The 17,243-nt window shown below is 39.8% G+C and overlaps 1 protein-coding gene across 1 annotated transcript in view; it reads left to right on the forward strand.

Annotated features, from left to right (window-relative positions):
* The window catches only part of atp10a (ATPase phospholipid transporting 10A), a 61,276-nt gene extending 52,812 nt beyond the window's left edge, over positions 1 to 8,464 (forward strand). The window contains exons 20-21 of the mRNA XM_047375215.1: positions 2,368 to 2,555; positions 2,737 to 8,464. Of these exons, the coding sequence (XP_047231171.1) occupies positions 2,368 to 2,555; positions 2,737 to 3,340 (792 nt within the window). The 3' untranslated portion in view covers positions 3,341 to 8,464. The remainder of the gene's footprint in view (positions 1 to 2,367; positions 2,556 to 2,736) is intronic.
* The last annotated feature ends 8,779 nt before the right edge of the window (positions 8,465 to 17,243 follow it).

Here is a 17,243-nt window from a genome sequence, read left to right on the forward strand (position 1 = left end):
TGGAGATCAGCCTACCAGTATGTTGGATTCAATCAGTCTTCTAGCTGAAGAGTTTACAAGAGTTTAAAATGCAGCTACATGTTATTCTTCTAGTAGATTCGGCTTACTTATGTTACAGAAGTTCAGTCGCCAAAGACACAACTAGAAAGTTGTGGAGGTTAATGTCGAATGAAGCCGTATATTGGTAAGTGGAGCAGGTGAGGTAAAACATGACAGTTGCTGCTACACAGCAAGAATGGCAGCAGAAGAAGAGTTTACAGGAAGTACAGTCTTCACACACAAAACTAAACATAGAACTTTAAAACTCATCTTTCTTAACTGACATGAGAGATGCAGTAGTTTTAATGATAGAATTTAGATCTATACTGTTGCTATTTTTGCATACTCATATACCTTAACAGAGCATAGACCTGCTTCAGCTATACCTGGTATTACTTTACCTAATACAGTGGCCTGTTGTATTACCAGTTTACTCTGCTTCCCTGAAATGATTAAACAATGCATCAACGTTCCACTTTGTTCTATTTAAACACTAACAATGTTCATGGAGTAGGTGTCAAACCTGAAGCCAGGGCTGATTTGAGTTTAAACTTGCATCTCCTTGTTGGCCTCAGCAGGAAAACTGAAAACAAGACATTTGTGTTAACCTGAGACAAACAACCCCAGTTACCTTGTTACCTCAATAAATATGAACTAATTTACAGTATCAGTCGCTGATTTCAGTGAAATGTGATGCTTGTTTTCTAGATTATGGCTCCATTAAACGTTAAAATAGACTGTCAGTGTTTTAAGGCACTATTTGACTGACACACCCTGTTGGTAATCATACTTGTAATGGTTCTTACTTACAGGGGTTGGACAATGAAACTGAAACACCTGGTTTTAGACCACAATAATTTATTAGTATGGTGTAGGGCCTCCTTTTGCGGCCAATACAGCGTCAATTCATCTTGGGAATGACATATACAAGTCCTGCACAGTGGTCAGAGGGATTTTAAGCCATTCTTCTTGCAGGATAGTGGCCAGGTCACTACGTGATACTGGTGGAGGAAAACGTTTCCTGACTCGCTCCTCCAAAACACCCCAAAGTGGCTCAATAATATTTAGATCTGGTGACTGTGCAGGACATGGGAGATGTTCAACTTCACTTTCATGTTCATCAAACCAATCTTTCACCAGTCTTGCTGTGTGTTTTGGTGCATTGTCATCCTGATACACGGCACCGCCTTCAGGATACAATGTTTGAACCATTGGATGCACATGGTCCTCAAGAATGGTTCGGTAGTCCTTGGCAGTGACGCGTCCATCTAGCACAAGTATTGGGCCAAGGGAATGCCATGATATGGCAGCCCAAACCATCACTGATCCACCCCCATGCTTCACTCTGGGCATGCAACAGTCTGGGTGGTACGCTTCTTTGGGGCTTCTCCACACCGTAACTCTCCCGGATGTGGGGAAAACAGTAAAGGTGGACTCATCAGAGAACAATACATGTTTCACATTGTCCACAGCCCAAGATTTGCTCTCCTTGCACCATTGAAACCGACGTTTGGCATTGGCATGAGTGACCAAAGGTTTGGCTATAGCAGCCCGGCCGTGTATATTGACACCGTGGAGCCCCCAATGGACAGTTCTGGTGGAAACAGGAGAGTTGAGGTGCATATTTAATTCTGCCGTGATTTGGGCAGCCGTGGTTTTATGTTTTTTGGATACAATCCGGGTTAGAACCCGAACATCCCTTTCAGACAGCTTCCTCTTGCGTCCACAGTTAATCCTGTTGGATGTGGTTCGTCCTTCTTGGTGATATGCTGACATTACCATGGATACCGTGGCTCTTGATACATCACAAAGACTTGCTGTCTTGGTCACAGATGCACCAGCAAGACGTGCATCAACAATTTGTCCTCTTTTGAACTCTGGTATGTCACCCATAATGTTGTGTGCATTTCAATATTTTGAGTAAAACTGTGCTCTTACCCTGCTAATTGAACCTTCACACTCTGCTCTTACTGGTGCAATGTGCAATCAATGAAGACTGGCTACCAGGCTGGTCCAATTTAGCCATGAAACCTCCCACACTAAAATGACAGGTGTTTCAGTTTCATTGTCCAACCTCTGTAGATCACTGATGATGTCTGCTTTTAAACGCAGTCTTTTCATTTGTCATGCCTTTTTTCCTAATGAGTTTTCCAGCTTTTAGTTCTAAATGAAGCTTTTAAAGTATGAATTGATTTGTCCTGATATATCTCCTCCACTAATTTGGATTCTGATGAGACGGTGTGATTCTAAATTGAGGCGCATTGATTCCCATTAGATGAGTAATCGTTTTTGGTAAACTACCTTCTCCTTGTTCTCCCTCCTCTGCAGACCTGGATGAACTGGCTGTCAATAGCCTTCAGTGTAGCCTTATTCTTCATTGTTGCTCTGTGTTACAATGCCTCCTGTCCCACCTGCTACTCCCCCTCAAACCCCTACTGGACCATGCAGAGGCTGCTGCAGGACCCTCTCTTCTACCTGCTGTGCACCATCACACCTGTGGCTGCGCTGCTGCCTCGGTACGCTCCGTTTTATTTGCAGATAAGTGAAAGCACAAGTAGTCTAAAATATTTATGATTTGTGCTGTTGAAATATTAATTTTATTGATACCAGATGGTTTGTTTATTCCAAGAGCCTGGCATTGATCATTGGAGTAGTGTTGAAGTATGTCCTGATGTCTGGCTTTGTTTTCTCTTCCAGATACTTCTACAGGTCGTGTCAAGGCACACTGTTTCCAAGCCCAGTGCAAGTTGGAAGGCAGTTAGATAAGCTCCCTTCCGACACCCGCAAGAACATCCTCAGTCTGAGCAGGGTCAAGATGGGGTCATCGCTGAGTCCTGAGTCCCCCTTCCTATCACTCAACAAGCCCAAAGGATCACAGAACAAACAAAGTTCTTTGTTACAAACTAATAAAGACAGGGGTCAAAACAGCTCATCAGTGCCTTCATACAGTGAGAAACACCCCTCAGATATCTACCCATTAGCTCCATCAGAGCAAGACATTTCTTCATACACCAGAAACAGCTCTCGGCTCTACTGCGAGCCAAAACCACACTCCACCAAAGACTCACACTGTCTAAATGAGACTTTACAGCTATCAGATCTGAGTCTGTCCAGCTGGATAGCTTCCACACCTCTGGTCACACAGACAGGCAGCATCCACCTGAACCTGCCCCCTGACGGAGCCTCACAGTGTGTTAAATACACAAGGAGCTCAGAGGAAGGACTCTGCTCCGACCATGTTGTCCAGCCAGCACACAGGACTGTGCATGTGACTGAACAGGCTCTGTACACTGCTTTATGATGTCTTACAGTACAACCCCTGGCAGAAACCATGGAGTCTTTGATGAAGTATAGTCAGTTGTTTTACTTTGGTGGATGAATATTTAACAGCTGGAAGGGTCTATAAAATATACTTTAAAAACGTGAAAATTTTGTATTTAATAGCAATTTTTTACGGATCAAGTAGAGGATAAACTGATATTTTCATTTAAATAAAATAGTGCTATTTATCAATCAGGTTCCAACATTGTTGTGGAGAAATAGACTGATCAGCTTTATAGACCTTTTTTAATTTTTAGCCATAAATCTACAAGTTTGACTGAGATCAGAATTTCGGTCATTTTCCCATCTCCGATATTGTTTTAATATTTGTTTCTAAAGCAATGGCCTCTCGATATGGATTTTAATCTGTTCAAATTCCTCCTAAAGAACTATCATCAGAAATTTATTGAAAACATGTTTTTTACCCTCCATGCTGTGAGCAGTCATTAATTATTCCTTATTAATATTTTTAGAAAAAGGAAAAAAAACACCACAAAACAGGATTTTAATATTTTAAAACGAAGACAGAATCATTACTTAGTTGCTGTTTTAAACTGTCTTTAGCGTCTTAAATTAGCATGTAGCATGGCTACAGCTACTAAAACATCTGTCTCCTTGTGTATTTGAGTCTAGATTCTCACCTTTATTTAATTTCCAAAAAGCTGCCAACATTTCCAATTCCTGCGAGTTCCACATCAGACAGGCTGAACGTTTGAAAGGACAAAAACAGAGCAACTTTGCTGGAATGTATTCAGCCTTCCTGTTATCTGTGCTCTCTCACAGCCTGAACTGCTGACAATGAAGCTGTTTTGTATTTCTCTGGCTTCATTTCTGAATATCACCGTAATGGTCAACTTCTTTACTCAGTAACCACTTCCACAGCAAGGAGTGCTGTCAGCGCAGCCTGTTCACACTTAGTTTTTCCTCTGCTTAATCTTAAAAAAAGATGTTGTATTAATTACAACCGTTTCCATAATTTTTTGAGACATGTTTTATGAAACTGTTAAATAATAGTTTATTTTTTTATGTGTGATTTGTTTTTATTTTGTTCCATAAAACAACTGACTGAACATACTCAGAGTAGACCATCCATATTCTTTGCCTGGGGTTGTTGTATGTTACTCATTCTCTATTTGCACAATAGTTTTTTAATCAGTTTTGTTGTATTCATTTTTTATTTCTTTAAAACATATGGAAAAAGGTACTTTAGTTTTTCTATGTACAGCTAAAGTCATTTTGTTTCAGAGATTTGGGAGAAGGAAAGCCTGGAAAGTTTAGTTTTAGTCCTGGAAAGTTTTTCATTTCTCATAGAAATTCATCTCATTATTGATCAGGTTCCATCGTACATGGACAGAATGAAGACATTTCACTGCTGACTTGTTAGGGAGTTTGTTTCCTCTCTGAACCAAAACTGTCAGCTCAGCCTGAAAGGGCATGAAAACCTGGAACAGACACCACAGTGGCCTTGAATCCTTGCTGGAATTGCTTCCAAGGAAAGAAGTTTTAAATACTCTCTGCCTGATTTTAGCCTGTTTATATTGACACACAGCAGATAGTGGCCTTGGCCTAGTGGGATCAGTGGACTGGTTATTGTCGTTGTTGGATCACATTCATTTCACCCTAATTGAAACCAAAGCATCTTTATAGATAGTATGTTGTACAATAAATTGCAATGAATTTTCTGTGCTCAGTCAAGATATAATTTAGCATTATGGCCATTCATAACAGATGTTTCATTTCAATCTGTGTCCACAGACCCTACCAGGTATTTTGCTCTGTGTGAGTGAGTGTATATTGGTTGGAGCAGAGACGTTCTAGTTTCAAGGTTGTTTGATGGGCGAGATCTTGGTTTGCCGTAAACATCAGGACAATAGGGAAAGTGAAAAAGCCTTAAAGTATTTCCATCTTTTATTGCAAGAGAACAATTTTGAAAAATCAAACCTTTGACGATATTTAGTGGATAAACAGTTCAGCCCATTTTCAGTGTGCTGGTAGACTCCACCAGATTTTATTCACCGGAGCATATTCATCCTATGCTCAATCTGAGTCTAAACTGACCCAAGCACACAGTTCCAATTAATATTCCAGCAGAGTTTAGCAAACACCATCGTTTACTTTGGTTGTGGTAGAACTCACAACAGCTAGGTGGTATGTAGAAAGTTAGAATGGTTCTTATGGAGACTTGATGACCCCAAGATGCCACTCTTTGCTTCAGTTTTCTAGCAGTGACCTTTGCCATTTACTCACCTCCCTTACCATCCTCCCCAGTGTGTGTGATGGCAAGATAAATATGGCTTCTCTTCCAGCTTGTGGCTAAAAGAAATCGTCCTCTACGTCATGTTCTGTTTACAGAGAACAGGAAGTCGTGAAATACTAGTTAGAAGTTGTGAGATACTCTAATCAACCTAAGAAATTATAGCATATATAAGAAAGCTCTTCAGTTGTATTTATTTAAAAGGGATTCTTAGGATTATGAACAGTTGAGCTACTTGTGATTTTGTTACAATTAGTTCCTAACATGGATTTTTTTCCCATTTAACTTTTTCAGTATTAGATTATGCTCCTGCAATGAAAGATGGATTTATTTTAGTCATCTGCATCCTACTGATCTTTAGCAGAAATGCCACTAAAAGTGTTTTTTCCAACTGCAGGACAGTTGTGCATTTTAACACAATCGTTGTGCCGTATAGTGAAAAAAAAGATTTCCTGCTTGAGCATCTGTTGTACTCCCATCCATCATGGCTAACCACAGGACACCAGTATGAAAGGAAGGTGGATGAGACCTCCTTTAAAGAGGACTGTTTGAAATGGCATGTGTGTTTCTGCTTACTCACTGAATTTCGTCTTAGGACACCTGGCTACTTTCAATTAAAAGTAAAGATAAAAAGGGGGGAATTTAGTGACCTTCTTGTCAAAAGGTCAAGAATTATGCAAATCCCACAACTGTCTGGTTTAGACTAGAGTTTGGATTTGAACGCCTATTTTTTTGTCTTATTTTTTGTTTCTTTTGCCAAAAAACAAATATATATATATACTTTTACCTTCTTGAAAGCTCCGTTTCATGGATAAAAACACAGGAGTTTGCCAATGAATAGGCAAAGTTTCTAGAAGGTAACTGCTCCAAGCCAGTGACTTGAGTATTTGAATCATTTAGAGAAACAGGACATTGCCAGATAACAAGTGAGATGTTGTCACTCCTACAAGAAGCCAAGTTAGTTAACTTAATTTGTTTTACTCTTACTGCACAAATGTGGAGCTTTAAGTCCACTTATTAAGCTCATATAAGACGTTTGCTGTGATAAAGACTGAAGAGAGGTTAAGGGCTAACCTTGCTACCAGCTAGCTCGGAGAAGTGCTAATAAAAGCCATGCAGCAGTGTCTCTTAAAGCTAATTCATGTACATTTTTCATCTTGACCATTTTGGGTCTTGAAGCAGCAAATACCATAAATATGCTAAAGTGTGTTAAGCATACGCCTTTACAATTTTAGCAAGCTTTAGAAGAGCTAGGATGCAGTTTGTTTTTGGAGCTCTAAACATAGGTTTGCATCCAGTCTTTAGTGCTAAGTTAACTGCTGTCTGGCAATAAACTGGTACTCAAAATACAAAAAATATTAAGTTCAAGCAAACAACCAGTTTCCTTTTGCAAAGTAAAGATTTTCATGGGTTGGTGTTGTCTTCAAAAGCAGATTGTAATCACAAATGCAGCGCTAGAGGACAGTTGTTATGCAGCTGTAGTTACTTTAGTTCTGTCCAAAGATAAAGGGGCCTTAAAACCCACGTTAATGCAAACTAGTAAAACCTCCAATGAGTTTCTGCACTTGGCCCAAAGGTAGTTGGTGTTTACCAGCTGTAAAATCACAAATTATGTTTTGTTTTTTAACAATTGGGATATTGTAATTGGTGAGATTTTGAGCCTCTAGGAGGCCGCTTTTCCTTACAGTCTAAGCTTAGCTAAATGTACCTTTGTGGATCTCAAGTTGTAAACAAGCAAGTGAGCAGATATAAAACTATTCAAACTATGTACAGCACATTGAGTTGATTTTTTTGCTTTGATGTTTCGCTTGAAGGTCCTTTTGAGAGCTTCTATCACATGCTGATTTTTAGTCAGTCAAGTGTCTTTCTGCCAGTGCTGAATGGTCTTTCCAAATGAGATTCTTTTTACATTTATGTTTGCACTTTAAAGCATTTTGTTAGACCTGTCATTGAAAATGTCTGTTGTTGCACATGTTTATTGTTAAAATGCAATGTGCAAAAACAATGTTTTATTCAGTTTCTTTCAACCAATAGTACCTTTTTGTTGTGCGTAAAAACCATGTATGGAAAACTGGCTAAATGCAGCGATTCTATTGAGAAGCATTACCTTTAACTGCGTTCAATGTAATGCAGTGTGTTTTTTGTAAAAAGCAAACCAAATGCCAAAGATAATTTATGTCTGGCTTGTTTTTCTAACAGCAGTATGTGCCTTGACACTGGATAAGAAATTGCTGAATCTGTTTAAGTATGATTGAGCATTTTTGTGTTTGTACAGATATTTATGAGGCTGTGTGATGTCTTCGCTCCTGACGTTTTTCCCCTTTTTCATTGCTTTTTCACACAGGTTCTTTTTCAGGCATGGTGTTTATATTTAGACTCCTCAGTCCGTTCATCTGTTTCGTCAGTTCTGTTCGTCCTGTACCCTCCGCAGCACACTGCTAGTGCCAGAAGGAAGCTCATTCGTGTTCTGCTGCATTCTGTCAGTCGGATTTCCCCTTGTTACAACACTGAGCTTTTGCACAGCAAAATTCCAAGTATATATGGTAGTTGAGCTTTTTTGGGATGCTCCTTATAATTTTCTTTACACTGTCAGACATAAAAGACTAAAACATTGCTTTTTGTCCTTGGTCTAAATATCTGTTGCAACCAAGTTCTTAGTGTAAATGAAACGTTGGCAGGAAATGCTGAATTGCTTCTGCACAATAAAGAATGTGGAAAACCGCATTAGATTCTGTTCCAAAGTACAATGTTCAGCATCAAGTTCCCGTTATTTTAAGTTGTTTCAGATGTTCTGTACATGGGTGCCTGTATCAAAATAAAACTGCAAGAATAAAGTAAAATTTTAACAAAGTTCAGTTTTATTGGACACTAAATCTGTTTATATTGCATAATATTACACTTTCACAGTTCTGTGTTCCTATTTTGATGTGTTTCTGTGAAGGTGATTTTAAACCCGTCCCAATACATATGAGATATTTAAGCAAATAATTTTGGAGATTCATCTATGTTAAATTATACAATAAAAAAACGCTTTATTACAGGTGCATCTCAACAATATAAAATATGTAGCATACACTAACATCAATGATTTTAGATACACTTTCTCACTTATTGGGTGTCTTTATTGTCATGATTATATACATTGTAGATTCTCACCAAAGGCAACAAAACTGAATAAACACAAAATGGTTTTCCAAAGGGTCTTGAAAGAACTTCTCAGAGGTACACTGAGACGGCTAAAGGTTAATATTTCAGTCATCGCAGCAAGGGGTGCTACTTTAAGGAATCTAAAATATAAAACATATTTAAAAGTTCTTTACAATTTTTTGTTTGCTACATGATTTTATGTGTTCATTCACAGTTTTGATGCCTTCAGTGAGAATCTATGTACATGTAAATAGTCATAAACATAAAGAAAACCATTAAATGAGAAAGTGTCTAAAGGTTTTCACTGGTAGTGTAGGTTAGCACCATTAGCATATCATTTATTAGGTACATTTAATTCTTTTTTTTTTCCCTTTCTCATCAAATGATCATTTATACTTTTAAAAAGCCTGGGAATCAATCTGTCTTGGCATTGTAGCCTCTCCATCAGACATAAGGACATGTCTCCCAAGGGGCAAAAATAAAATCTCACAAATATAAAGTTACTATTCATCAAACTAATTTATATTTATAGGTATTTACTGACCAGAAACATAAGTAACAAAGTACAAAAACGGATAAGAAAAACACACTCTTTGTTCTGATCAGTTTTAAACATTTTGATAAATTAACCTTCAGCTATTTGTTATTTAATCATTTTAACCCAAGGAAGTGTTAGACTTTCTGATTAAATTTTTATCAACTTTGGGGGAATGTCTTTTCAGATTATCTATCTAGCTCTCAAAGGATTGGAGAAAGGAGAAAATAGTGTGTAGTCCCTCCAGTGATCTTGAATCTCACAATGGTCAGTAATATAAACAATCCCACTTGGTGGCAGAAGACTTAAGCCTCTCTCGTTCAGGAGTCCCATGCTGGCAGCATACTTCAGTATTGAATCGCTGTCTCTTTGAAGTTGGATAATACCGATGATATTTTATTTTAGTTGGCCTTGGGGATTGTTTCGTGGAGGGCCAGCAAACACGTTCGTGGCTGCAGGCGATGGGCGGGCCCAACTATAAGCAACGAGGAGAGTGTCTTGGTTAATATCAGAATGGAACTCATGGGGAACCGCTGATCAGACGGTACCATAGATGGAGTCATGACAACACAATGATGCATATCTAGATTGTCAGATACAAAGAGCTCTTTCTTACGGATGTCCATTATAAAGGAGCAGAAGTAGATCAAATCAGTAGCCAAGACATGCTACTGCATGGTGTGTTATAGGTAGTTGGAGTTCTAAAGTCACCTCATATAACCTTATTAAAATGGCAGACACGTATCACATGCAGTGCAAGGAAAAGCCCTCTAAAGTCTTTGAACCTTAAATAATACCACATTCAAACATGAAAATTTTTCAGAAAAAGAAATATTATGGCCTGGCCTAAAATTAAATACAACTTCACCATAGTTTACGGTTTAATTGAACATGAGTCCACATTCTAAATTTGTCAGCTAGCAAGAAAATGACTAGTTTCTTCATGCTCTTAGCTTGAGTCTGTCGAGAAAACAAAGTTATTCTGTTACAAAACACTGCAGGGAGTTGATTGTGGCTTTACTGAGGTGCTCAGGAAGCCCAGATTTCTCTAATACCGGCCTCCAAACTGTCTGCATTAAATGCAAAATGTAATTTTGTGGGGCAATTGCATTAAGAAAATAACCTATAGTAAAGCAGAAAGAGGCAAATAAAAATAAAAAAAGACCCCAGTATGTTCATAACGTTCATAAGGTCACAGCTACATTATGTAGGCAAATGGGACATTAATGGCAAAATAATACCTGTAGAAATGAGTGAGTATTTCCACAGAGTATGAGATCGGCAGGTGGTGGTGAATGGCAGCTTGGTAATGTTTTCCTTTGTTTTCTTCCAGAGATGGTGGTTGAGGAAAGGGGACCGTTGGAAGGTGGACAGGCAGGTGAACGAGTGGTAAGTTGCTGGAATGATCCAAACTGCTGATATCAGGATGGCAGGCATATGAGCAATGAGGTGATTCCTAGAGGGAATCTTGGGAGGATTTCCCCAACAATCCAAAGAACAAGGAAGCAGAGCACTGGTTTTTTACTGGTTCCAGAAAAAAAGGAGAAGAGTAAGAATTAGCATCAGAACTTGGGTGGGAGAAGAACACAGATAAAGGTAGGCCTGATTACCACGCATGAGAGCAAAACAATCTGCATCTGCCTCCGTGAATCTGCTCCTCTTTCTTTCTTGCTGCTCCAGTTGCAGGAGGACTCCTGCCAGTCACATCCTGCAAAGTAAGAGGTAAGGAGAGACGCACATACACACCCAAACAGACACACAGCTTTGTGGATATGACAAGAGTGGCCTGATGGACATGCCACTGTGCTGTACACTAAGGCGCAGATCTTCAAAGATCCCAAATAGCAGGTGCTAAATTGCTTGCGTAATGATAACAGGTGCAAATTAGGTGCAGACCGCCCTATTTAAATGAGGAAATTACGTGTGCTACTGGCTGGCTGCTACTGCCCCCAGCAGAACTATAACAAAAGCAAACATATCCTCTCTGCTGTGGCGTTTGAAACATGCAGGGGTTGTTGCACAGCATCATTATGAAAGATCCAGTTGCTGATTTTTTTCTCCTTCTTTTCCATTCTGCTTCTGCTTTTCTAGAGTGCTACAGTTTGTTAACCTTTCTCGTCGCTATTCACAGCAACAGGTATGTTATTGCAGCCTCGGCCCTGACGACATTAGTTCCCCTTTTTGTTTATTTGCGCAGAGTTAATAATACTCTAATAATAATTACTCTTATAATAATTACGCTTCTAAGTGCGTAATTGCGCATGCAGAAGGCTGAGGTTTGAAGTTTAAGTTGTTTTGCCACCGGTTGCTTTATGTTTATGGTCCTGATGGACCCAGTGAGGCAAAGATTACATCCTGCTTCACCTTTAATCAAAAATATTGAATCACAGGCTATTAAGCAGGAGGGCACATCTGTGTTCAAAGTTGTCGCGTTTCCTCCGGCATCGGGCCATCGGTGTATACACATGGCAGCTGGTCGGTATCTGGGCTGACAACACCACAGAACCGAGCACAGCTTGTTAACTGTGTTGCTCGATGTATTTATAAGAGGTTTGCCTCCATTGATCTTTTAAATCCCTTGATCTTTTAAATCAGCCTGTTTTTTTTTTAAGATGTTTGAAGAGTTTAGAGTTTATCATAAACAGCCAAAATCTATAAGCCTGAATGTAAGATGAGCAACATAAAAATAGTTTGTTGTAGGAGTTGGCCATCTGTATGTTATAGCTTTGCTAATTTTAAAACATATCGTCACATCACCGTCCTGCAAAGGTTTTAAATAGAATTTATTATTTTCCAATGATATTTTTACGATAACGATATACAATGTGTTTGATTGTTTAAAATGTGCTTTGGTGACACAAAATCATTTTTCACTGTATAAACCCTCCCCTGGCATGAGTACAAATTCAAAGAACATAAGCAAACTGATCCAGCTCAGATTGCACTGCAATGAGACAATGTTACTGTCACTAATGCGATGTGTTTAGTGACAAGATTAAAGCATACACGATCTTTCTCACCACATGGAAAAACTGCCTTAAAATGATGATTTCTGACATGCTAAGAAGTAATTTATGCATCCAGTTTGCAAATGAAGATTTTTTCTGTCTTATAATGTCTTTATGTATTGCCTATTAATTATATTATCAATATCAAAGCACAGTGGGTACTTTACATGATGTGCAATTACAGTTACACAGGCTGTACGCTCTTCTCTGGCAGATGATCAATTATGTGCACCTCTGCATGATCATGTTTGTGTGCACTTCAGCAGCAGATGATCTTACTAACAGCGATGGTGCGCTTGCCAAATCCAGACGCAAGAAAAGAGTGTTGCAAGGAGTTTTATCATATGAGATATGTCATGGCTTCTGTTTGTGGTTGACATAGAAACCTCTATTCTCATCAATTTTTATTATTATTATTTTTGGCAACCCAAATCTGTTGACACACGTACAGATTATTCTCTCTCCATCATCTGTCATTCTATCTGTGCTTCCTTCTCGCCACACGGACAGAAGACATTTTTGTGTCCCAGTTAGTACCTGCATTTCAAACGTGCTAAATCTAGACGCAAAAACTGCCCCCGCAATCCTTTTCAGGTTCAATAAATCGTATTGTGGGTGGTACAGGATTATATTCGCATATCCTCCTCCCTTATACTGGCACATTGTGGTCATTGTCATATGTTTTGCATATTCATGAAGGCAAACAAACTAAAAAGTTTGCGCCCGCTGGTTTGCTGATTTTACACATGCAATTTGATTAGCACCTGGGTTGTAAATCAGCTTTGCGGATGCAAACAGGTTTGCATGTGGTTTTGTACACACAAACCTTTGAGAGATCAGGCAGTAAATAGTAAATGGCTTTGTCAAGTCCTCAGAGACCCAAAAGTGCTTTACACTATAATCAGTCATCATTCATACATCCTTTACACACTGACAGTGGTGAGCTACATGTAGCCATAGCTGCCCTGGGGCAGACTGACAGAAATGAGGCTGCCATACACAGACCCCAGGAGCCCTCTGACCCCCATCAGCAGGCAAGGCAGGTTAGTGTCTTGCCCAAGGACACAACGACTGGACACAATGACCGGCAATTCACCGGTTACAGGACAAACTCCTACCACTGCTGCCACCGTCGCCCCACGGTTAAATGTAAGCCAACTCAAAACTTGGTCTGGGCTACTTTGCATGCATTTGGCCAAAATGTCCAATAATGTCAGACCAGGATAAACAAAATTCCTTGTCCTGATGAAACCAGAAGTGAACTTTTGGGCCTGAACTCCAAGTGTCATATCTGGTGGAAAACGAGCATGGCTATGGGGATGTTTTGCTGCAGCTAGTCTTCATAGACAGTAAGACGACAGCAGCCAAACACAAAAAGTTTATTCGAGAAAACCTGCTCGGAGTACTTTGGACCCCTGAGGTGTCTATTCATCTTCCAAAGCAGCAATGATCCTTGCTGCCAAATGTGCTTCAACAAGAGTTTTAGTCATGGGTATGTACCTAGATTCCCTCCCTCTGTAGTAATGCTAATGGTTCTGGTTGAAATCCTAGATGAGTTTTGTAAACTCCTTGCGTTTGTTTGTTATGATAAGAAAGTAAAAGAAGTGGCAAGAAAAATATGGGTCATTGCTTGGCTTTGTGGCCAGTTCCTAAAAGAAATTAGCCTTCGTCTCACATAATATTTATACCTCAGGGAAACAAAATGGAATTAATTCATTATTAGATGTTCCTGGAAACTTTAAGCAAAGTGTACATTTAAAAAATGTGTTTATTTGAAAGACATTGTGCATGAGTACCAACGATAAGGCCACAGTGGGATTTTTGTTGGAGGAGATAAATGACTCAACGGATTAGGTCCACCTTGCATGTGAAAAAACAGCGGACACAAGTTCACATTGGCAAAGCTTTACCCTTCACCCCTAGGAGTCAGCTTGTTTTGTTTTTCTGGCTATGTTTCTGAGGTGGGACTAGGATCCCGGTGTCAGATACACACTACAGATTAGGCACCCAGTCGACTTTCTCTTCCTTTTGGATTTCCTAACGCTGCTGAACCTTACCAGAGCAGATTCCTCATCCATGTGCTGGGATAATGACGACTCCTCTGTGCACACCCTCCTGCTGTTGCTGATCTTCATCTCCTTCACAGCCCGAATGCAAACCAGTTGTTTTCTTCTTTTTGAAGCCTTCACTTTGAAGACTGCAAGCCATAAAACTCAGAGTAATGATTTGCAGGGTGCATCTTCCCCTGTGCACCATTGCATATAACCAACAAATGTGACAAAATGTTTTTGTTTGTTATCATAGTTTGAGATTACATAGACAAATAGTATGATTAAATAGGCTCCACTGTTGAAATGATGGATTCTACAGTCTCCTATAATTTTCGCTCATTACTTTACCTGATTACCATCTATCAGAGCTTAATTTTAATTTTATCAGTGGAAGGGCGTCACTGAGTCAGGTACTCAAAGGTGTCTCAACCTGCACGATGATACGTTGTATTAACAAGCTCATATCAGAGCATTGTTTAAAACATTGTTTAAAAAGTCACGCAGGGTTTGTCTCACCAATGGTGTATGCACTGCAACATTCCAAATGATAAAAAAAACTTTTTTTTTTCTGAGCCAGGACCATCTGTGTTTGGTGGAGCCTCCATTCTCCGTCACGTAGGAGCTCCTCAAACAAAGCATAGCTGTGCTTTTGCAGTCTTACTTCCCACTGATACAGGAAGCCAGCCAGCAGAAACAGTAGGGACGTGCTTTCAACTGATAACACAGAGAAACACAAACACCTACAAATGATTTGGACTTCTTTGGCTCACCTGATGGTCGGTTGTGAGAGGAAACTGCAACATGATGCAGACGTGACAAAAATAATGGCTTGGAACAGTGACTCCATTTCTTTGGTCAGATGTTATATTTGTTTTTGTTAGAAACTAATTGTACATTTAAAAAATCTCAACCACATTTAAATTAAGTGCATCCAACTGTGATTTTTACGGTAAAAGGAACGCAGATCACTGAGGTTAGAGGGATCTGTTTCTGGAGACAATGTAGGAGAAGCTGAACTTTTCTTATACCAACCCATTATGCCCTGTAGGCTTAAAGAAAAGAGTCCTGGAAGCAGACACTTTGCACGTGCTGATCCAAGAAGACATCCTGAGGCCTTTATCTGAGACCAGCTCCCAAATGTAAAATAATTTATGGTTTGGGGAATTAGACTGGGTATAGAGTACTTTATAATAGTTTATCTCAAAAGATCTCAAAAAGCAGCACATCAAGCCCTGATTTCAAGAAACTCAAAAAGAGATGAGAAACAAATTCACTGTCATCAATCTCATTATATACAAATAGAGAAAACATGGAAAAGTGGTGAACCTTCACAGGAGTGGTCAGCCTACCAACATTACTCTAACTCCACATTAACAACTCATCCAAGAGGTCACAGAAGAACCCAGAGCAACATCTAAAGCACAGCATATTTCACTTGCCTCAGTTAAGGTCAGAGTTCACGATTCAACATTAAAAAAGAAAAATTACATCCATGGGAAAGTTCCAAGGCTTTACTCACGCCAAAAAAAAAAAACATTTTGAATGGAAAAATATTTGGACTGATGAGACAAAATCTGATCTTTTTTGAAGGTTTTTCCTGAGCACGGAATATAAAACTAGGGCAGCATTCTAGAAATAGAAGATCATACTGACAGAAAATATGCTTGTGGTAGTGTGATGGTCTGGGGTTGGTTGCTTCTTCTAGACCTGGACTACTTACTGTAACTGATCAAATCATTAGTTCTGCTCTCTACCAGAAAATACTGGAGATGTACAGGGGTTGGACAATGAACCTGAAACACCTGGTTTTAGACCACAATAATTTATTATTATGGTGTAGGGCCTCCTTTTGCGGCCAATACAGCATCAATTCGTCTTGGGAATGACATATACAAGTCCTGCACAGTGGTCAGAGGGATTTTAAGCCATTCTTCTTGCAGGATAGTGGCCAGGTCACTACGTGATACTGGTGGAGGAAAACGTTTCCTGACTCGCTCCTCCAAAACACCCCAAAGTGGCTCAATAATATTTAGATCTGGTGACTGTGCAGGCCATGGGAGATGTTCAACTTCACTTTCATGTTCATCAAACCAATCTTTCACCAGTCTTGCTGTGTGTAGTGGTGCAATGTCATCCTGATACATGGCACCACCTTCAGGATACAATGTTTGAACCATTGGATGCACATGGTCCTCAAGAATGGTTTGGTAGTCCTTGGCAGTGACGCGTCCATCTAGTACAAGTATTGGGCCAAGGGAATGCCATGATATGTCAGCCCAAACCATCACTGATCCACCAACATGCTTCACTCTGGGCATGCAACAGTCTGGGTGGTACGCTTCTTTGGGGCTTCTCCACACCGTAACTCTCCCGGATGTGGGGAAAACAGTAAAGGTGGACTCATCAGAGAACAATACATGTTTCTCATTGTCCACAGCCCAAGATTTGCGCTCCTTGCACCATTGAAACCGACATTTGGCATTGGCATGAGTGACCAAAGGTTTGGCTATAGCAGCCCGGCCGTGTATATTGACCCTGTGGAGCTCCAGACGGACAGTTCTGGTGGAAACAGGAGAGTTGAGGTGCACATTTAATTCTGCCGTGATTTGGGCAGCCGTGGTTTTATGTTTTTTGGATACAATCCGGGTTAGCACCCGAACATCCCTTTCAGACAGCTTCCTCTTGAGTCCACAGTTAATCCTGTTGGATGTGGTTCGTCCTTCTTGGTGGTAGGCTGACATTACCCTGGATACCGTGGCTCTTGATACATCACAAAGACTTGCTGTCTTGGTCACAGATGCGCCAGCAAGACGTGCACCAACAATTTGTCCTCTTTTGAACTCTGGTATGTCACCCATAATGTTGTGTGCATTTCAATATTTTGAGCA

The sequence above is a fragment of the Girardinichthys multiradiatus genome, chromosome 9 (assembly GCF_021462225.1).
Source record: "Girardinichthys multiradiatus isolate DD_20200921_A chromosome 9, DD_fGirMul_XY1, whole genome shotgun sequence".
Classification (NCBI taxonomy): Eukaryota; Metazoa; Chordata; class Actinopteri; order Cyprinodontiformes; family Goodeidae; genus Girardinichthys; species Girardinichthys multiradiatus.